The sequence below is a fragment of the Oncorhynchus mykiss genome, chromosome 2 (assembly GCF_013265735.2).
Source record: "Oncorhynchus mykiss isolate Arlee chromosome 2, USDA_OmykA_1.1, whole genome shotgun sequence".
NCBI lineage: Eukaryota > Metazoa > Chordata > Actinopteri > Salmoniformes > Salmonidae > Oncorhynchus > Oncorhynchus mykiss.
This window is the reverse complement of record NC_048566.1, coordinates 16,747,767-16,768,097: the sequence shown is the minus strand read 5'-3', so window position 1 is coordinate 16,768,097 and position 20,331 is coordinate 16,747,767. Positions and strand designations below refer to the sequence as shown.

Below are 20,331 nucleotides of genomic sequence, written 5' to 3'. Positions count from 1 at the left end.
ACAGGCCAAACTGAGCAATCGGGGGAGAAAGGCCTTGGTCAGGGAGGTGACCAAGTACACTGACAGATCTCCTCTGTGGAGATGGGAGAACCTTCCAGAAGCACAACCTTTTTTGCAGAACTCCGCCAATCAGGCCTTTATGGTAGAGGGGCAAGACGGAAGCCACTCCTCAGTAGAAGGCTCATGACAGCCTGCTTGGCGTTTGCCAAAAGGCACCTAAATGACTCTCAGACCATGAGAAACAAGATTCTCTGGTCTGATGAAACTAAGATTGAACTCTTTGGCCTGAATGCCAAGCATCATATCTGGATGAAACCTGGCACCATCCCTACAGTGAAGCATGGTGGTGGCAGCATCAGGCTGTGGGGATGTTTTACAGCGGCAGGGACTGGGAGACTAGTCAGGATTGAGGGAAAGATGAAGAGCAAGTACAGAGAAATCCTTGATGAAAACCTGCACCAGAGCGCTCAGGACCTCAGTCTGAGGCAAAGGTTCACCTTCCAACAGGATAATGACCCTAAGCACACAGCCAAGACAAGGCAGGATTGGCTTCGGGACAAGTCTCTGGACTTGAACCCGATCTTACATCTCCGGAGAGACCTGAAAATAGTTGTGTAGCAACATTCCCATCCAACCTGACAGAGTTTGAGAAGATCTGCAGAGAAGAATGGGAGAAACTCCCCAAATACAGGTGTGCCAAGCTCGTAGTGTCATACCCAAAAAGACTTGAGGCTGTAATCGCTACTAAAGGTGCTTCAACAAAGTACTGAGTAAAGGGTCTGAATACTTATGTAAATCTGATATTTCCATTTTATAAATGTACAAAATAAAAACAATTAAACCTCTTTGCTTTGTCATTATAGGGTATTGTGTGAAGATTGATGAGGAAAATAAACAATTGAATACATTTTAGAATAAGGCTGTAACGTAACAAAATGTGGAAAAAAACAAAGGGTCTGAAAACTTTCCAAATGCACTGTACATCAGTCTAGTTAAAAGAGAAGGATAACAACCAAGCAGATACTGTGGCTACCAGGAACAGTTGTTCACCCCTAGTTCACAGGGTACCATAGTGATGAGGACAGACAAGTCAACTATAAAGGTGAGGGGGTGTCACCCCACTAGAGCCCCACTAGAGATGGGATCATCCTGCCCTGTTAGTTAGAGCGATTCAACCAATAGCAGCGCATTGATGCTGAGCAAAAAACCTTCCACTGGATAACAGAGACTACTGTGATTGACAGGGCAGGACTGTCCCGCCCATGGTTGAGTTCTCAGTAATGATGTCCCAGACTAGTACAGAAGGCACAAAAAGGAAGTGGTGGAGGGAGAAAGACGAGGAAGATGCCCCTAACCACTGATACAGGGTCAGATATTTATTCAGCATTTTTCATCCCCCATTGCTAGGGTACTCTGATCCTAGATCTGTGATTAGGGACAGCTTCTGCCTTGAGAGGAGAAAGTCTTCTTAAACCCCTGGTGGGTAGGAGTGATCATGAATCATTTACAATATGAGTAACAATATCAGTGATTGACAGCCTGACCATGATAGGGTCAAGAAGCCTGTTATCTCTCTCCCTTGTAACCATTGGTGTGAGTCTCCAGCCACTTAAATTTCGATGAGCTTATAGGATGGCACGCCTTGATTGACAGATGCAAATCTCCAGAACAGGAAGAACCGGATGAGACTGGTCACAATGCCTGGCGTGTTTGGAACCTGGAACACACAAACAAACACAAAGAGGGTAAAGCCTGGCGGGTAGGAGCGTTGGGCCAGTAACCGAAAGGTTGCTGGATCGAATCCCCGAGCTGACAAGGTAAAAATCTGTCATTCTGTTCCTAAGGCAGGCAGTTAACCCACTGTTCCCCGGGCGCCAAAGACCTGGACGTCGATTAAGGCAGTTCTCCGCACCGCTCTGCCTCAGAGGGGTTGGCTTCAATGCGGAAGACACATTTCAGTTGTACAACTGACTAGGTATCCCCTTTCCCTAAAGGTAATTTACAATCATTTAACAGTCCCCTTCCATCTACCATGTCTCACATACAGTCTATTCAGACCCCTGGACTTTTTCCACATTTTGTTACATTTTAGAATGAGGCTGTAAAGTATTAAATGTATTTTTTTCTCTTCAATCTACACACAATACCCAATAACAACAAAGCAAGAACTAGATAAAAAAAATATATATTAATATTTTTTAAATACCTTATTTACATAAGTATTCAGACCCTTTGCTATGAGACAGAAAGAAATTGAGTGCAGGTGCATCCTGTTTCCATTGATCATCCTTGAGATGTTTCAACAACTTGATTGGAGTGCACCTGTGGTAAATTCAATTGATTAGACATGATTTGGAAAGGCACACACCTGTCTATATAAGGTCTCACAGTTGTCAGAGCAAAAACCAAGCCGTGAGGTCGAAGGATTTGTCCGTAGAGGTCCTAGACAGGACTGTGTCAAGGCACAAATCTGGGGAAGGGTACCAAAACATTTATGCAGCATTGAAGGTCTTCAAGAACACAGTGACCTCCATCATTCTTAAATGGAAGAAGTTTGGAACCAACAAGACTCTTCCAAGAGTTGGCCACCCGGCCAAAATGAGCAATCGGGGGAGAAGGGCCTTGGTCTGGGAGGTGACCAAGAAAACTCTGACATAGCTCCAGTTCCTCTGTGGAGATGGGAGAATCTCCCAGAAAGATAACCATCTCTGCAGCACTCCACCAAATCAGGATTTTATGGTATCGTGGCCAGATGGAAGCCACTCCTCAGTAAAAAGGCACATGAAAGCCTGCTTGGAATTTGTCAAAATGCACCTAAAGACTCAGACCATGAGAAACAAGACTCTCTACTCTGATGAAACCAAGTTTGAACTCTTTGGCCTGAATGCCAAGCATCACGTCTGGTGGAAACCTGGCACCATCCCTACAGTGAAGCATGGTGGTGGCAGCATCATGCTGTGGGGATGTTTTTCAGCGGCAGGGACTGGGAGACTAGTCAGGTTCGAGGGAAAGATGAACGGAGCAAAGTACAGAGAGATCCTTGATGAAAACCTGCACCAGAGCGCTCAGGACCTCAGACTGAGGCAATGGTTCACCTTTTAACAGGACAACAACCCTGCCAAGACAATGCAGAAGTGGCTTCGTGACAAGTCACTGAATGTCCTTGAGTGGACCAGCCTGAGTCCAGACTTGAATCCGATCAAACATCTCTGGAGAAACCTGGAAATAGCTGTGCAGCAACGCTTCCCATCCAAACTGACAGAGCTGATCTGCAGAGAAGAATGAGAGAAACTCCTCAAATAGAGGGATGCCAAGCTTGTGGTGTCATACCCAAGAAGACCTGAGGCTGTAATCGCTGCCAAAGGTGCTTCAACAAAGTACTGAGTAAAGGGTCTGAATACTTATGTAAATGTGATATTTTAGTTGTGTTATTTTTAATAAATTAATACAGTTGCAAAAATGTCTATAAAACGTGTTTTTGCTTTGTCATTATGAGGTATTGTACGTAGATTGATGAGGGAAACAAATATTGAATACATTTCAAAATAAGGCTGTAACGTGGAAAAAGTCAAGGGGTCTGAATACTTTCAGAATGCACTGTATACACACACACACACCATGATATAGTAGTCTTGCAGCTGTAGTCCATAGAGCGTCCAGGATGTTGAGGTGAGGAAGGTAGCTACAGTCAAAGAGAAGGACAAACGCTCCACACTACCAGTACGCACGATCTCCATCTGACAGAGAGAAGAGAGGGGGAGGGGGAGAGAGAGAGAGAGGAGGGGGTGATGAATTGACACAATTCCAATGTATCCAAAAAGACAGCAGATGGGATAAGACACGAACCCAGAACAACAGGAAGACTAAGATGAGAGAAAGGCAGGAAATGGACACAGGACCATATGAGACAGACAGAGGGAGAATGAGAAACAGGAAGGTGGAGGGCAGGGCTGCACAATTAATCGAATTCACATCAAAATCGCAATATTGACATGTGCAATATCCATATAGGAAGAGATCCATATTGCATGCAATAATTTGAAACGCCACGTGTAACATCCGTTTTTATAGTTTACTCAGTGTGTCTCTCTTCTTGCAGCTGCTTCCCACACACCAAGCCCCACCCCCTGTCACTCAAGCAGCACACTTCCTACACTCCCTCCCAGGCCCACCCATGGCTGAGCCCCTGCCCAGTCATGTGAAATCCATAGATTAGGGCCTAATGAATGTATTTCAATTGGCTGATTTCCTCATATGAACTGTAACTCAGTTGTTGCATGTTGAGTTTAGATTTTTGTTCAGTATATATCGCAATATTTGCACCCCCAAAAAATAATCACAATTAGACTTTTTGCCCATATCGTACAGCCCGGCGGAGGAATAAACAGGAACACAGAGGCAACAAGAGGATGCAAAGGGCAAGGGGAGAGAGTGTGATGAGAGAGGTGGTCATGTTCTGAAGATGGAATCTAATTGGCCTGTTGTTGGTCTACCTTACATATTTATGAGAGTATGTGAGGAATCTGAGAACAGTGGGTATCAGAACATTGGAAAAATAGGTCTGTTTGCCAGGCTAGTGAGTGTATGTTATCTGAACTTTGTATTAAAGTTTCTTCACCAGTGCGTGGAAGAATGTGTCCAATGCGTGGACATAGGGTGCATATTCTATAAACACTGTAAGAAAGGGTTTGCATATTTACCAGGTCAGCGAGTGGACTCAGGTACATGCTGATAGTGAACAGGCTGCAGGTGAGACCTAGCTGGGCCAGCTGAGACTCTCCCTGAGGCAGGACAACACTGAAGTACAGCCAGCCTCCACAGACCACTCCTCCTGCTAGTAATGTCTGAGAGGTCACTCGCCTCTGGAAAGAACACACACACACGTTTACTGACCCCATACTAGTTTTAACCATTTTGGCACACACCCTAAAACTAGGCTTCAAGATAGAGGTGGCCCGAATAATCAGAATGGCCGATTAATTAGGGCAGATTTCAAGTTTTCATAACAATCAGAAATCTGTATTTTTGGACACCGATTTTTTTTTACACCTTTATTTAATATTTTTTAACTAGGAAAGTCAGTACAGAACACATTCTTATATTCAATGACGGCCTAGGAACAGTGGGTTAACTGCCTCGTTCAGCGGCAGAACAGATTTTTACCTTGTCAGCTCGGGGGATTCAATCTTGCAACCTTACGGTTAACTAGTCCAACGCTCTAAGCACCTGATTACATTGCACTCCACGAGGAGACTGCCTGTTACGCGAATGCAGTAAGCCAAGGTAAGTTGCTAGCCAGCATTAAACTTATCTTATAAAAAACAATCAATCAATCATAATCACTAGTTAACTACACATGGTTGATGATATTACTAGTTTATCTAGCGTGTCCTGCGCTGCATATAATCGATGTGGTGCGTATCGTTGCTCCAATGTGTACCTAACCATGAACATCAATGCCTTTCTTAAAATCAATACACAGAAGTATATATTTTTAAACCTGCATATTTAGCTAAAAGAAATCCAGGTTAGCAGGCAATATTAACCAGGTGAAATTGTGTCACTTCTCTTGCGTTCATTGCACGCAGAGTCAGTGTATGTGAAACAGTTTGGGCCGCCTAATTTGCCAGAATTTTACGTAATTATGACATAACATTGAAGGTTGTGCAATATAACAGGAATATTTAGACTTATGGATGCCACCCTTTAGATAAAATACGTAACAGTTCCGTATTTCACTGAAAGAATAAACGTCTTGTTTTCGAGATGATAGTTTCCGGATTCGACCATATTAATGACCTGAGGCTCGTATTTCTGTGTGTTATCATGTTATAACTAAGTCTATGATTTGATAGAGCAGTCTGACTGAGCGGTGGTAGGCACCAGCAGGCTCGTAAGCACTTTTGTGCGTTTTGCCAGCAGCTCTACTGTTTATGACTTCAAGCCTATCAACTCCTGAGATTAGGCTGGGGTAACCAATGTGAAATGGCTAGCTAGTTAGCGGGATGTGCGCTAATAGCGTTTCAAACGTCACTCGCTCTGAGACTTGGAGTAGTTATTCCCCTTGCTCTGCATGGGTAACGCTGCTTCGAGGGTGGCTGTTGTCGTTGTGTTCCTGGTTCGAGCCCAGGTAGGAGCGAGGAGAGGGGCGGAAGCTATACTGTTACACTGGCAATACTAAAGTGTCTATAAGAACATCCAATAGTCAAAGGTTAATGAAATACAAATGGTATAGAGAGAAATAGTCCTATAAATACTATATTAACTACAACCTAAACCGTCTTACCTAGGAATATTGAAGACTCATGTTAAAAGGAACCACCAGCTTTCATATGTTCTCATGTTCTGAGCAAGGAACTTAAAGGTTAGCTTTCTTACACATATTGCACTTTTACTTTCTTCTCCAACACTTTGTTTTTGCATTATTTAAACCAAATTGAACATGTTTCATTATTTATTTGAGGCTAAATTGATTTTATTGATGTATTATATTAAGTTAAAATAAGTGTTCATTCAGTATTGTTGTAATTGTCATTATTACAAATACATTTTAAATGTAATTTTTTTATTATTAAAAATTGTATTATTTTATTATTATTATATATATTTGATTTATAAAATTGGCTGATTAATCGGTATCGGCTTTTTTTGGTCTTCCAATAATCGGTATCGGCGTTGAAAAATCATACTCGGTCGACCTCTACTTCAAGCAGGGAACCAGTGGGCAGATATACTAAAAGTGTACTTCAAACCCTAACAGAAAAATTTAAACAATGAACTGGAGCAAACAAACCTTGAATTTCTACAGAAAAATCATCATTATGATATCTACAGAAATGAACACCAGACCATCTCTAAGACAAATGAATGCACTCCTGGGGGATTCAGGTCTGGCCGTATCTATGTGATAAGTGACCATAAAACGCTGTGGTCAGCTCACCTTGTCAATGGTGTAGTGGCAGTAGGAGAGACTATAAAACACTGTGGTCAACTCACCTTGTCATTGGTGTAGTGGCAGTAGGAGAGACTATAAAACACTGGTCAACTCACCTTGTCATTGGTGTAGTGGCAGTAGGAGAGACTATAAAACACTGTGGTCAACTCACCTTGTCATTGGTGTAGTGGCAGTAGGAGAGACTATAAAACACTGTGGTCAGCTCACCTTGTCATTGGTGTAGTGGCAGTAGGAGAGACTATAAAACACTGTGGTCAACTCACCTTGTCATTGGTGTAGTGGCAGTAGGAGAGACTATAAAACACTGGTCAACTCACCTTGTCATTGGTGTAGTGGCAGTAGGAGAGACTATAAAACACTGTGGTCAACTCACCTTGTCATTGGTGTAGTGGCAGTAGGAGAGACTATAAAACACTGGTCAACTCACCTTGTCATTGGTGTAGTGGCAGTAGGAGAGACTATAAAACACTGTGGTCAACTCACCTTGTCATTGGTGTACTGGCAGTAGCAGAGGATGTAGAGGGACTGTAGACAGGCTCCTATGGTGTTAACCAGGACCAGAGTCCCATCCGTCTTCAGTATCCCATAATACAGCCAGCCCAGGTTACTATAGAGACAGACAAGACTTTAGCTCAGTGGGCTAACACAGTATGACTTGTGCAGATGACCCAGGTTTAATCAGTGGTTACTGGCACGTTGCCTAGGCACCACACACACAGCTTACTTGAGGCATGTGGTGAGGAAGGGGAGGAACTGGACGTTATCTGCACTTTTGGAAGCTCTCATCCTCTTCAGGTCCGTCCTGACACACACACACACACTTTTATAAGACCTGCTTGCAAATCTAGCACAAGAAAAAGGATGCAACTGAACTAAAACATTATTTTATTATCACCTGTCCTGAGTATTCTATTTACACAAGCCTCAGGCATTGAACGAATAACTAAGCAAATATTTGATTAACTAATATCTGTGAGATAAGGGTGGACTAGCTAGCTAGCTAACCAACACCTAGCTAGCTGTGTTTCCAAAGTTTAATGCAATACAAAAAAGCAAATTAGAGCTGAATTTGGTCTCTGCCCAAGTTTGCGATGTTGGCACTAAAGAACAGGTATCTAGCTAACTTTAGCTACTTAGCCAGATAAACTATCTGAAGAGCAGAAAGCTGTCAAACTTACAGTCCAGTCGAGAACATCCCGACTGTAAATACGATGCACGCCCATGATAGAAACTGCAAAAACTCCATAGATAGGAAAAGGGAATGTGTGGCGCACTACCTAGATAGCTAGGTATGTGTCTAAATTGTGAGTAATTTCGCTGTGAATATCAAATCCGCTATAGTGCAAATAGTTGACATCTGCATCAGCGACTCAACGTTGACGTCGTTCTAACGACACGGTATTTCCGTGTTTGTAATTAGGGGCGTATTCATTTCGCCAATTCTGTTGCAAAACGTTTCGTATACGGAAGCAAACAGAACGTAACGAGAGACACCTAACTTCATGTGTCCAATAGAAACTCTCGTTTGCTTTAGTTTGGTTCTTTAACGGTAAACGGTTTCCTTAATGAATAAACCACAGTATTCTGAAATAATTCTGCACTCTGATTGGCAGATATGGATGAGAGGTTGGATAGGTTTCCACCAATGATATGATGGTCAATATGACGATGGATGATTTCGCTCGTAATCCAGCAAGGACTTTGGGTACAGATCTTGGATCAGTCTTTTCTCCCAAAACATTAACCTTAACAATTAAGGGAAATAATGATACACTGACCTTAGATCAGTGTCCACGGGCAACGCTATCCTCCTCCTCTCCCTAGAGACATGAAGTTGCATCTGTGATCACCAATAATTATATTTAGATGTTGCCGAGTGCACCGCTACATCAGTGTCCAGGGACATATAAGGTCACTAAAAGCACTCATTTAGATGAACGCAGCAGAACATAGTCTACGTCAAATGTGCAGCACTCATTTAGATGAACGCAGCAGAACATAGTCTACGTCAAATGTGCAGCACTCATTTAGATGAACGCAGCAGAATATACAGTGCCTTGCGAAAGTATTCGGCCCCCTTGAACTTTGCGACCTTTTGCCACATTTCAGGCTTTAAACATAGAGATATAAAATTGTATTTTTTTCGTGAAGAATCAACAACAAGTGGGACACAATCATGAAGTGGAACGACATTTATTGGATATTTCAAACTTTTTTAACAAATCAAAACTGAAAAATTGGGCGTGCAAAATGATTCAGCCCCCTTAAGTTAATACTTTGTAGCGCCACCTTTTGCTGCGAGTACAGCTGTAAGTCGCTTGGGGTATGTCTCTATCAGTTTTGCACATCGAGAGACTGAGATTTTTTCCCATTCCTCCTTGCAAAACAGCTCGAGCTCAGTGAGGTTGGATGGAGAGCATTTGTGAACAGCAGTTTTCAGTTCTTTCCACAGATTCTCGATTGGATTCAGGTCTGGACTTTGACTTGGCCATTCTAACACCTGGATATGTTTATTTTTGAACCATTCCATTGTAGATTTTGCTTTATGTTTTGGATCATTGTCTTGTTGGAAGACAAATCTCCGTCCCAGTCTCAGGTCTTTTGCAGACTCCATCAGGTTTTCTTCCAGAATGGTCCTGTATTTGGCTCCATCCATCTTCCCATCAATTTTAACCATCTTCCCTGTCCCTGCTGAAGAAAAGCAGACCCAAACCATGATGCTGCCACCACCATGTTTGACAGTGGGGATGGTGTGTTCAGCTGTGTTGCTTTTACGCCAAACATAACGTTTTGCATTGTTGCCAAAAAGTTCAATTTTGGTTTCATCTGACCAGAGCAACTTCTTCCACATGTTTGGTGTGTCTCCCAGGTGGCTTGTGGCAAACTTTAAACGACACTTTTTATGGATATCTTTAAGAAATGGCTTTCTTCTTGCCACTCTTCCATAAAGGCCAGATTTGTGCAATATACGACTGATTGTTGTCCTATGGACAGAATCTCCCACCTCAGCTGTAGATCTCTGCAGTTCATCCAGAGTGATCATGGGCCTCTTGGCTGCATCTCTGATCAGTCTTCTCCTTGTATGAGCTGAAAGTTTAGAGGGACGGTCAGGTCTTGGTAGATTTGAAGTGGTCTGATACTCCTTCCATTTCAATATTATCGCTTGCACAGTGCTCCTTGGGATGTTTAAAGCTTGGGAAATCTTTTTGTATCCAAATCCGGCTTTAAACTTCTTCACAACAGTATCTCGGACCTGCCTGGTGTGTTCCTTGTTCTTCATGATGCTCTCTGCGCTTTTAACAGACCTCTGAGACTATCACAGTGCAGGTGCATTTATACGGAGACTTGATTACACACAGGTGGATTGTATTTATCATCATTAGTCATTTAGGTCAACATTGGATCATTCAGAGATCCTCACTGAACTTCTGGAGAGAGTTTGCTGCACTGAAAGTAAAGGGGCTGAATCATTTTGCATGCCCAATTTTTCAGTTTTTGATTTGTTAAAAAAGTTTGAAATATCCAATAAATGTCGTTCCACTTCATGATTGTGTCCCACTTGTTGTTGATTCTTCACAAAAAAAATACAGTTTCATATCTTTATGTTTGAAGCCTGAAATGTGGCAAAAGGTTGCAAAGTTCAAGGGGGCCGAATACTTTCGCAAGGCACTGTAGTCTATGTCAAATGTGCAGGAGGGGGAGATCATGATACTCTGATCAAATAGTGTAAAACCACAGTCTGTTTTGGGGTAGGTAGGCTACTGCTGCAAACACCTACTACTCCTACTGCTAGCAGGTACCCCCCCCCCCCCCCCCCCCCCCCCACTTTTGTTTGATTACCTGCCATCGGATTATTTAGAAATATATGGCTCAAACAATCAATTAATCAAATGTATTTGATAAAGTCCATTTTACAACAGCAGTTGCCTGTCTATTTATTTTTATTTTTTATTTAACTAGGCAATTCAGTTAAGAACAAATTCTTATTTACAATGACGGCCTAGGAACAGTGGGTTAACTGCCTTGTTCAGGGGCAGAACCACAGATTTTTACCTTGTCAGCTCGGATACTGTATCTGTGCTCCATAATAGCTGTATATAACTCCCATCTTTAGCAAATAATATCCTAATGACATATTCCTCTATGGGACAGACAACAAGACGACAGTCAGAATACTGGGATGTCTAGTAGTGTAGTCTGGGCACAGTGTGAAGTTTTCACCTTGGAGGCATGCTGGGTTGGAATGAATGACCTCCTCTGCTGTATCATCACTGAGATCCAATATAAATACCCAAATATAGCCTGGAATGTTCGAAACAGTGTAACTTTATACCACATACACCCTCTTCACAATATCCACCTTTATGCTATATAGGATAATAATGAGCAATAGGGTTTTGTACATTGCGAGGGGGAACTCATCTCAGTCACTACAGTGTGAAGTGGAACGGCTCCTAATTCATGTTTTGCCTGTATAATAAACATTTCCAGGTGAACCAAAATGAGAGAAGTTGTAGATGAAGTCAATCAAAAATTAACTCGGTTTATTACAAGTTGCAACAGGGAGACACCACCCAGCATGAAGCAGAGAAAATGTCTCTTGGAGACAGAACCTTAATATCTTAATCAGACAGCACCAAATGTTCTGTAAACAGCAGCCAAGAGGCTTGTAGGAAGTCAAAACAAAAAGGCAATGACTTTGTCAGCTGCTACAGAATCACAGTGTCTACAGGATGTCATCAATACCATACAACAGTGAAATATCAGTGTGTCCTCAGTCCTTGTACTTGGACCTCCATTCTTGCGTCAATCATTGTCAACAGATACGGGAATAATCCATAACATTCATTATCAAGTCTAATGACCATCAACCCGCACTAGCATTTCGCTACACCTGCAAAAACATCTGCTAAATATGTGTACGTGACCAATAAAATTGGATTTGATCAACCCACGCTAGTGAAAATCAACTCACACTAATGACAGTCAACCCGCACTAGTGACTATCAACCCACACTAGTGACCATCAACCCGCACTAGTGACCATCAACCCGCACTAGTGACCATCAACACACACTAGTGACCATCAACCCGCACTAGTGACCATCAACCCGCACTAGTAACCATCAACCCGCACTAGTGACCATCAACCCGCACTAGTAACCATCAACTCACACCAGTGACCATCAACCCACACTAGTGACCATCAACTCACACTAGTAACCATCGACCTGCACTAGTAACCATCAACCCGCACTAGTGACCATCAACCCGCACTAGTGACCATCAACTCACACTAGTGACCATCAACTCACACTAGTGACCATCAACCCGCACTAGTGACCATCAACCCACACTTGTGACTGTCAACCTACACTAGTGACCATCAACCCACACTAGTGACCATCAACTCACACTAATGACCGTCAACTCACACTAGTGACCATAAACCCACACTAGTGACCATAAACCCGCACTAGTGACCATCAACCCACACTAGTGACCATCAACCCGCACTAGTGACCATCAACTCACACTAGTGACCATCAACCCGCACTAGTGACCATCAACCCACACTAGTGACCATCAACCCGCACTAGTGACCATCAACCCACACTAGTGACCATCAACCCACACTAGTGACCATCAACTCACACTAGTGACCATCAACCCACACTAGTGACCATCAACTCACACTAGTGACCATCAACTCACACTAGTGACCATCAACTCACACTAGTGACCATCAACCCACACTAGTGACCATCAACTCACACTAGTGACCATCAACCCACACTAGTGACCATCAACTCACACTAGTGACCATCAACCCACACTAGTGACCATCAACTCACACTAGTGACCATCAACTCACACTAGTAACCATCAACCCACACTAGTGACCATCAACCCGCACTAGTGACCATCAACCCGCACTAGTGACCATCAACCCACACTAGTGACCGTCAACCCACACTAGTGACCATCAACTCACACTAATGACCGTCAACTCACACTAGTGACCATCAACCCACACTAGTGACCATAAACCCGCACTAGTGACCATCAACCCACACTAGTGACCATCAACCCACACTAGTGACCATCAACCCGCACTAGTGACCATCAACCCACACTAGTGACCATCAACTCACACTAGTGACCATCAACCCGCACTAGTGACCATCAACCCGCACTAGTGACCATCAACCCGCACTAACGACCATCAACCCGCACCAGTGACCATCAACTCACACTAGTGACCATCAACCCACACTAGTGACCATCAACCCACACTAGTGACCATCAACTCACACCTTGAGTTTCACAAACAGTACAATGGAAATTAAGTGTTATGCGGATTGTGATGGACCTCCGTGCAACTGGTGATTGAAAATAGGCACCTGGTAACCCAGCGAAACTCCAAGGAAACTCCAAATATGCTAAACATTGTGTCTAAACTGAATATTAACTTTAGTTACAGTACCTTCAGAAAGTATTCACACCACTTGACTTTTCTAGATGTTGTTATGTTAGATTTATTAGAGATTTTGTGTCACTGATCTACACACAATACCCTATGCCAAAAATGTATTGTGTTTGTAGAAAAATTTGAAAATGAATACAAAATGAAAAGCTGAAATGTCTTTAGTCAATAAGTATTCAACCCCTTTGTTATGGAAAGCCGAAATAAGTTCAGGAGTAAAAATGTGCAAGTCACATAATCAGTTGCATTGACTCATTCTGTGTTCAATAATAGTGGTTAATATATATTTTTTATGACTAACCCATCTCTGTACCCCACACAATCAATTATCTATAAGGTCCCTCAATCGAGTAGTGAATTTCATGAACAGATTCAACCACAAAGACCAGGGAGTTTTTTCAATGTCTCGCAAAGAAGGGCACCGATTGGTAAGAAGACGCTGAATATCCCTTTGAGCATGGTGAAGTTATTAATTAGGTTTTGAATGGTGTATCAATACACCCAGTCACTACAAAGATATAGGTGTCCTTCCTAACTCATTTGCCAGAGAGGAAGGAAACTGCTCAGGAATTTCACCATGAGGCCAATGGTGATTTTAAAACAGTTACAGAGTTTAATGGCTGTGATAGGAGAAAACTGAGGATGGATCAACAACATTGTAGTTACTCCGCAAAACTAACCTAATTGACAGAGTGAAAATAAGAAGCTTGCACAGAATAGACAATATTCCAAAACATGCATCCTTTTTTCAACAAGGCACTAAAGTAATACTGTAAAACATTTTTGCAAATAAATTAACTTTTTTGTCCTGAATACAATGCATTATGTTTGGGGAAAATCCAACACAACACATCACTGAGTACCACTCTTCATATTTTCAAGCATGGTGGTGGCTGCATCATGTTATGGGCATGCTTGTCATTGGTAAGGACTAGGGATAAGAAACGTAATTCAGTTAAGCACAGACAAAATCCTAGAGGAAAACCTGGTTCAGCCTTCCTTGCAACAGACACTGGGAGACAAATTCACCTTTCAGCAGGACAATAACTTAAAACACAAGAACAAATATACACTGGAGTTGCTAAGACAACATTGAATTTTCCTGAGTGGCCTAGTTACAGTTTTGACATAAATTGGCTTGAAAATCTATGGCAAGATCAACAACCAACTTGACATAGCTTGAATCATTTTGTAATAATAATGGGTAAATATTGCACAATCCAGGTGTGCAAAGCTCTTAGAGACTTACCCAGAAAGACTCACAGCTGTAATCGCTGCCCATTGTGTTTCTAACATGTATTGTCTCAGGGGGTTGAATACTTATGTAATCAAGGTATTAGTGTTTTATTTTTCAACATTGTAATAATGTTCGAATTTTTCTTCCACTTTGACAGTATGCTGTGTAGATTGTTGACGAAAAATGACAATTAAATCCACTTTAATCCCACTTTGTAACCCAACAAAATGTGGAAAAAGTCAAGGACCGTTTCTGTATCATAAATTACCCCATTACAGTCTTCTTTAACAAAGGAAGAGTTTATTTCCAAAATGCTATATCCACCAACTCTTCCACCAGTGCCTTTTCATCACATATGATTGCTTATGGGTACCTTCATCTGTGTGTAAAATATAACTGTTCTCAGATTTTTAATTAATAGATTTTAGATGTGTTTGAAAATGATATTTTTTTTGCAAAATGCTATATATGCATTGTTTAGCTGGAATGGAATGTTAGCATCCTGTATATTTGACTGTGCTATGTGGTTGTCTCACCTAGCTATCTTAAGATGAATGCACTTACTGTAAGTCGATCTGGATAAGAGCATCTGCTAAATGACTACAATTAAAATATATTATATATTACATATTACTGTATTTAATTATATATATATATATATACTACCGTTCAAAAGATTGGGGTCACTTAGAAACGTCCTTGTTTTTGAAAGAAAAGCACATTTTTTGTCTATTAATATATCATCAAATTGATCAGAAATACCGTGTAGACATTGTTAATGTTGTAAAGGACTATTATAGCTGGAAATGGCTGATTGTTTTTGTAATATCTACATAGGTTTACAGAGACCCATTATCAGCAACCTGTGTTCCAATGGCCCGTTGTGTTAGCTAATCCAAGTTTATCCTTTTAAAAGGCTAGTTGATCATTAGAAAACCCATTTGCAATTGTGTTAGCACAGCTGAAAACTGTTGTCCTGATTAAATAAGCAATACAACTGGCCTTCTTTTGACTAGTTGAGTATCTGGAGCATCAGCATTTGTGGGTTCGATTACAGGATGAAAATGCCAGAAACTCGTCAGTCTATTCTTGTTCTGAGAAATTAAGGCTATTCCATGAAAGAAATTGTCAAGAAACTGAAGATCTCGTGTACTACTCCCTTCACAGAATAGCACAAACTGAATCTAACCACAATAGCAAGAGGAGTGGGAGGCCCCGGTGCACAACTGAGCAAGAAGACAAGTACATTAGAGTGTCTAGTTTGAGAAACAGACGCCTCAGAAGTCCTCAACTGGCAGCTTCATTAAATAGTATCCACAAAACACCAGTCTCAACGTCAACAGTGAAGAGGCGACTCTGGGATGCTGGCCTTCTAGGCAGAGTTCCTCTGTCCAGTCTCAACGTCAACAGTGAAGAGGCGACTCTGGGATGCTGGCCTTCTAGGCAGAGTTCCTCTGTCCAGTCTCAACGTCAACAGTGAAGAGGCGACTCTGGGATGCTGGCCTTCTAGGCAGAGTTCCTCTGTCCAGTCTCAACGTCAACAGTGAAGAGGCGACTCTGGGATGCTGGCCTTCTAGGCAGAGTTCCTCTGTCCAGTCTCAACGTCAACAGTGAAGAGGCGACTCTGGGATGCTGGCCTTCTAGGCAGAGTTCCTCTGTCCAGTCTCAACGTCAACAGTGAAGAGGCGACTCTGGGATGCTGGCCTTCTAGGCAGAGTTCCTCTGTCCAGTCTCAACGTCAACAGTGAAGAGGCGACTCTGGGATGCTGGCCTTTTTGGCAGAGAAAAAAAGGAAAAGAGAGGAAGAAAAGGCCATATCTCAGACTGGCCAATTTAAAGAAAATAATAAGATGGGCAAAAGAACACAGACACTGGACAGAGGAACTCTGCCTAGAAGGCCAGCATCCCGCAGTGGCCTCTTCACTGTTGACATTGAACAACCCCAGGCCATGACCAGATAGTGAAAAACACAAACTCTTTCATAATTTCTTTAAGGAATAAAAGCAAATTTACCAACATTTCTGAAAATTGATATATAGCATTTTGGAAAAAAAATCTTCAAATTGATGTTCAAGATGATAGATTTGGGTAACTCCTCTGTTTGCACTGTAAAGCTTGTGTAAGCCCCGGTTGGTACATATACAGTGCCTTGCGAAAGTATTCGGCCCCCTTGAACTTTGCGACCTTTTGCCACATTTCAGGCTTCAAACATAAAGATATAAAACTGTATTTTTTGTGAAGAATCAACAACAAGTGAGACACAATCATGAAGTGGAACGACATTTATTGGATATTTCAAACTTTTTTAACAAATCAAAAACTGAAAAATTGGGCGTGCAAAATTATTCAGCCCCCTTAAGTTAATACTTTGTAGCGCCACCTTTTGCTGTGATTACAGCTGTAAGTCGCTTGGGGTATGTCTCTATCAGTTTTGCACATCGAGAGACTGAGATTTTTTCCCATTCCTCCTTGCAAAACAGCTCGAGCTCAGTGAGGTTGGATGGAGAGCTTTTGTGAACAGCAGTTTTCAGTTCTTTCCACAGATTCTCGATTGGATTCAGGTCTGGACTTTGACTTGGCCATTCTAACACCTGGATATGTTTATTTTTGAACCATTCCATTGTCGATTTTGCTTTATGTTTTGGATCATTGTCTTGTTGGAAGACAAATCTCCGTCCCAGTCTCAGGTCTTTTGCAGACTCCATCAGGTTTTCTTCCAGAATGGTCCTGTATTTGGCTCCATCCATCTTCCCATCAATTTTAACCATCTTCCCTGTCCCTGCTGAAGAAAAGCAGGCCCAAACCATGATGCTGCCACCACCATGTTTGACAGTAGGGATGGTGTGTTCAGCTGTGTTGCTTTTACGCCAAACATAACGTTTTGCATTGTTGCCAAAAAGTTCAATTTTGGTTTCATCTGACCAGAGCACCTTCTTCCACATGTTTGGTGTGTCTCCCAGGTGGCTTGTGGCAAACTTTAAACAACACTTTTTATGGATATCTTTAAGAAATGGCTTTCTTCTTGCCACTCTTCCATAAAGGCCAGATTTGTGCAATATACGACTGATTGTTGTCCTATGGACAGAGTCTCCCACCTCAGCTGTAGATCTCTGCAGTTCATCCAGAGTGATCATGGGCCTCTTGGCTGCATCTCTGATCAGTCTTCTCCTTGTATGAGCTGAAAGTTTAGAGGGACGGCCAGGTCTTGGTAGATTTGCAGTGGTCTGATACTCCTTCCATTTCAATATTATCGCTTGCACAGTGCTCCTTGGGATGTTTAAAGCTTGGGAAATCTTTTTGTATCCAAATCCGGCTTTAAACTTCTTCACAACAGTATCTCGGACCTGCCTGGTGTGTTCCTTGTTCTTCATGATGCTCTCTGCGCTTTTGACGGACCTCTGAGACTATCACAGTGCAGGTGCATTTATACGGAGACTTGATTACACACAGGTGGATTGTATTTATCATCATTAGTCATTTAGGTCAACATTGGATCATTCAGAGATCCTCACTGAACTTCTGGAGAGAGTTTGCTGCACTGAAAGTAAGGGGGCTGAATAATTTTGCACGCCCAATTTTTCAGTTTTTGATTTGTTAAAAAAGTTTGAAATATCCAATAAATGTCGTTCCACTTCATGATTGTGTCCCACTTGTTGTTGATTCTTCACAAAAAAATACAGTTTTATATCTTTATGTTAGCAGCCTGAAATGTGGCAAAAGGTCGCAAAGTTCAAGGGGGCCGAATACTTTCGCAAGGCACTGTATGTGTCTCTAATATGTTCATACATTGGGCTAGGAAGTGCAGCTCAGTTTCCACCTCATTTTGTGGGCAGTGTGCACATAACCTGTCTCCTCAAGAGCCAGGTCTGACTACGGCAGCTTTCCTCAATAGCAAGGCTATTCTCACTGAGTCTTTACGTAGTTAAAGTGTCACATGTGCGCCCTCTCCGGCCTCTAGGTCACCAGGCTGCTCGTTATGGCGCACACCTGTCACCATTTTGACGCACTCCTGCGCATCACCAGACTCACCTGGATTCCATCACTCCCTGAGTATATACAGTGAGGGAAAAAACTATTTGATCCCCTGCTGATTTTGGACGTTTGCCCACTGACAAAGAAATTATCAGTCTATAATTTTAATAGTAGGTTTATTTGAACAGTGAGAGACAGAATAACAACAAAACATTCCAGAAAAACGCATGTCAAAAATGTTATAAATTAATTTGTATTTTAATGAGGGAAATAAGTATTTGACCCCCTCTCAATCAGAAAAATTTCTGGCTCCCAGGTGTCTTTTATACGGGTAACGAGCTGAGATTAGGAGCACACTCTTAAAGGGAGTGCTTCTAATCTCAGTTTGTTACCTGTATAAAAGACACCTGTCCACAGAAGCAATCAATCAATCAGATTCCAAACTCTCCACCATGGCCAAGACCAAAGAGCTCTCCAAGGATGTCAGGGACAAGATTGTAGACCTACACAAGGCTGGAATGGGCTACAAGACCATCGCCAAGCAGCTTGGTGAGAAGGTGACAATAGTTGGTGTGATTATTCGCAAATGGAAGAAACACAAAAGAACTGTCAATCTCCCTCGACCTGGGGCTCCATGCAAGATCTCACCTCGTGGAGTTGCAATGATCATGAGAACGGTGATGAATCAGCCCAGAACTACACGGGAGGATCTTGTCAATGATCTCAAGGCAGCTGGGACCATAGTCACCAAGAAAACAATTGGTAACACACTACGCCGTGAAGGACTGAAATTCTGCAGTGCCCGCAAGGTCCCCTGCTCAAGAAAGTACATATACATGCCCGTCTGAAGTTTGCCAATGAACATCTGAATGATTCAGAGGACAACTGGGGGAAAGTGTTGTGGTCAGATGAGACCGAAATGGAGCTCTTTGGCATCAACTCAACTCACCGTGTTTGGCGGAGGAGGAATGCTGCCTATGACCCCAAGAACACCATCCCCACCGTCAACCATGGAGGTTGAAACATTATGCTTTGGGGGTGTTTTTCTGCTAAGGGGACAGGACAACTTCACATCAAAGGGACGATGGACAGGGCCATGTACCGTCAAATCTTGGGTGAGAACCTCCTTCCCTCAGCCAGGGCATTGAAAATGGGTCGTGGATGGGTATTCCAGTATGACAACGACCCAAAACACACGGCCGAGGCAACAAAGGAGTGGCTCAAGAAGAAGCACATTAAGGTCCCGAAGTGGCCTTGCCAGTCTCCAGACTTTAATCCCATAGAAAATCTGTGGAGGGAGCTGAAGGTTCGAGTTGCCAAACGTCAGCCTCGAAACCAGAATGACTTGGAGAAGATCTGCAAAGAGGAGTGGGACAAAATCCCTCCTGAGATGTGTGCAAACCTGGTGGCCAACTACAAGAAACGTCTGACCTCTGTGTTTGCCAACAAGGTTTTTGCCACCAAGTACTAAGTCATGTTTTGCAGAGGGGTCAAATACTTATTTCCCTCATTAAAATGCAAATCAATTTATAACATTTTTGACATGCGTTTTTCTGGATTTTGTTATTCTGTCTCTCACTGTTCTAATAAACCTACCATTATAATTATAGACAGATCATTTCTTTGTCAGTGGGCAAATGTACAAAATCAGCAGGGGATCAAATACTTTTATCCCTCACT

At 42.3% G+C, this 20,331-nt stretch overlaps 1 protein-coding gene across 1 annotated transcript; it reads right to left on the bottom strand.

Moving 5' to 3' along the window:
* Window positions 1–874: 874 nt before the first annotated feature.
* Window positions 875–8,362, bottom strand: LOC110520867 (sugar transporter SWEET1). Its single transcript, XM_036939646.1, has 6 exons — window positions 8,134–8,362; window positions 7,680–7,757; window positions 7,439–7,562; window positions 4,701–4,862; window positions 3,618–3,737; window positions 875–1,717 (listed from the first exon to the last, which is right to left on the bottom strand). Exons 1-6 carry the CDS (start codon window positions 8,199–8,201, stop codon window positions 1,610–1,612), a joined length of 660 nt encoding a protein of 219 aa, XP_036795541.1. The 5' UTR covers window positions 8,202–8,362; the 3' UTR covers window positions 875–1,609.
* Between the last annotated feature and the right edge of the window lie 11,969 nt (window positions 8,363–20,331).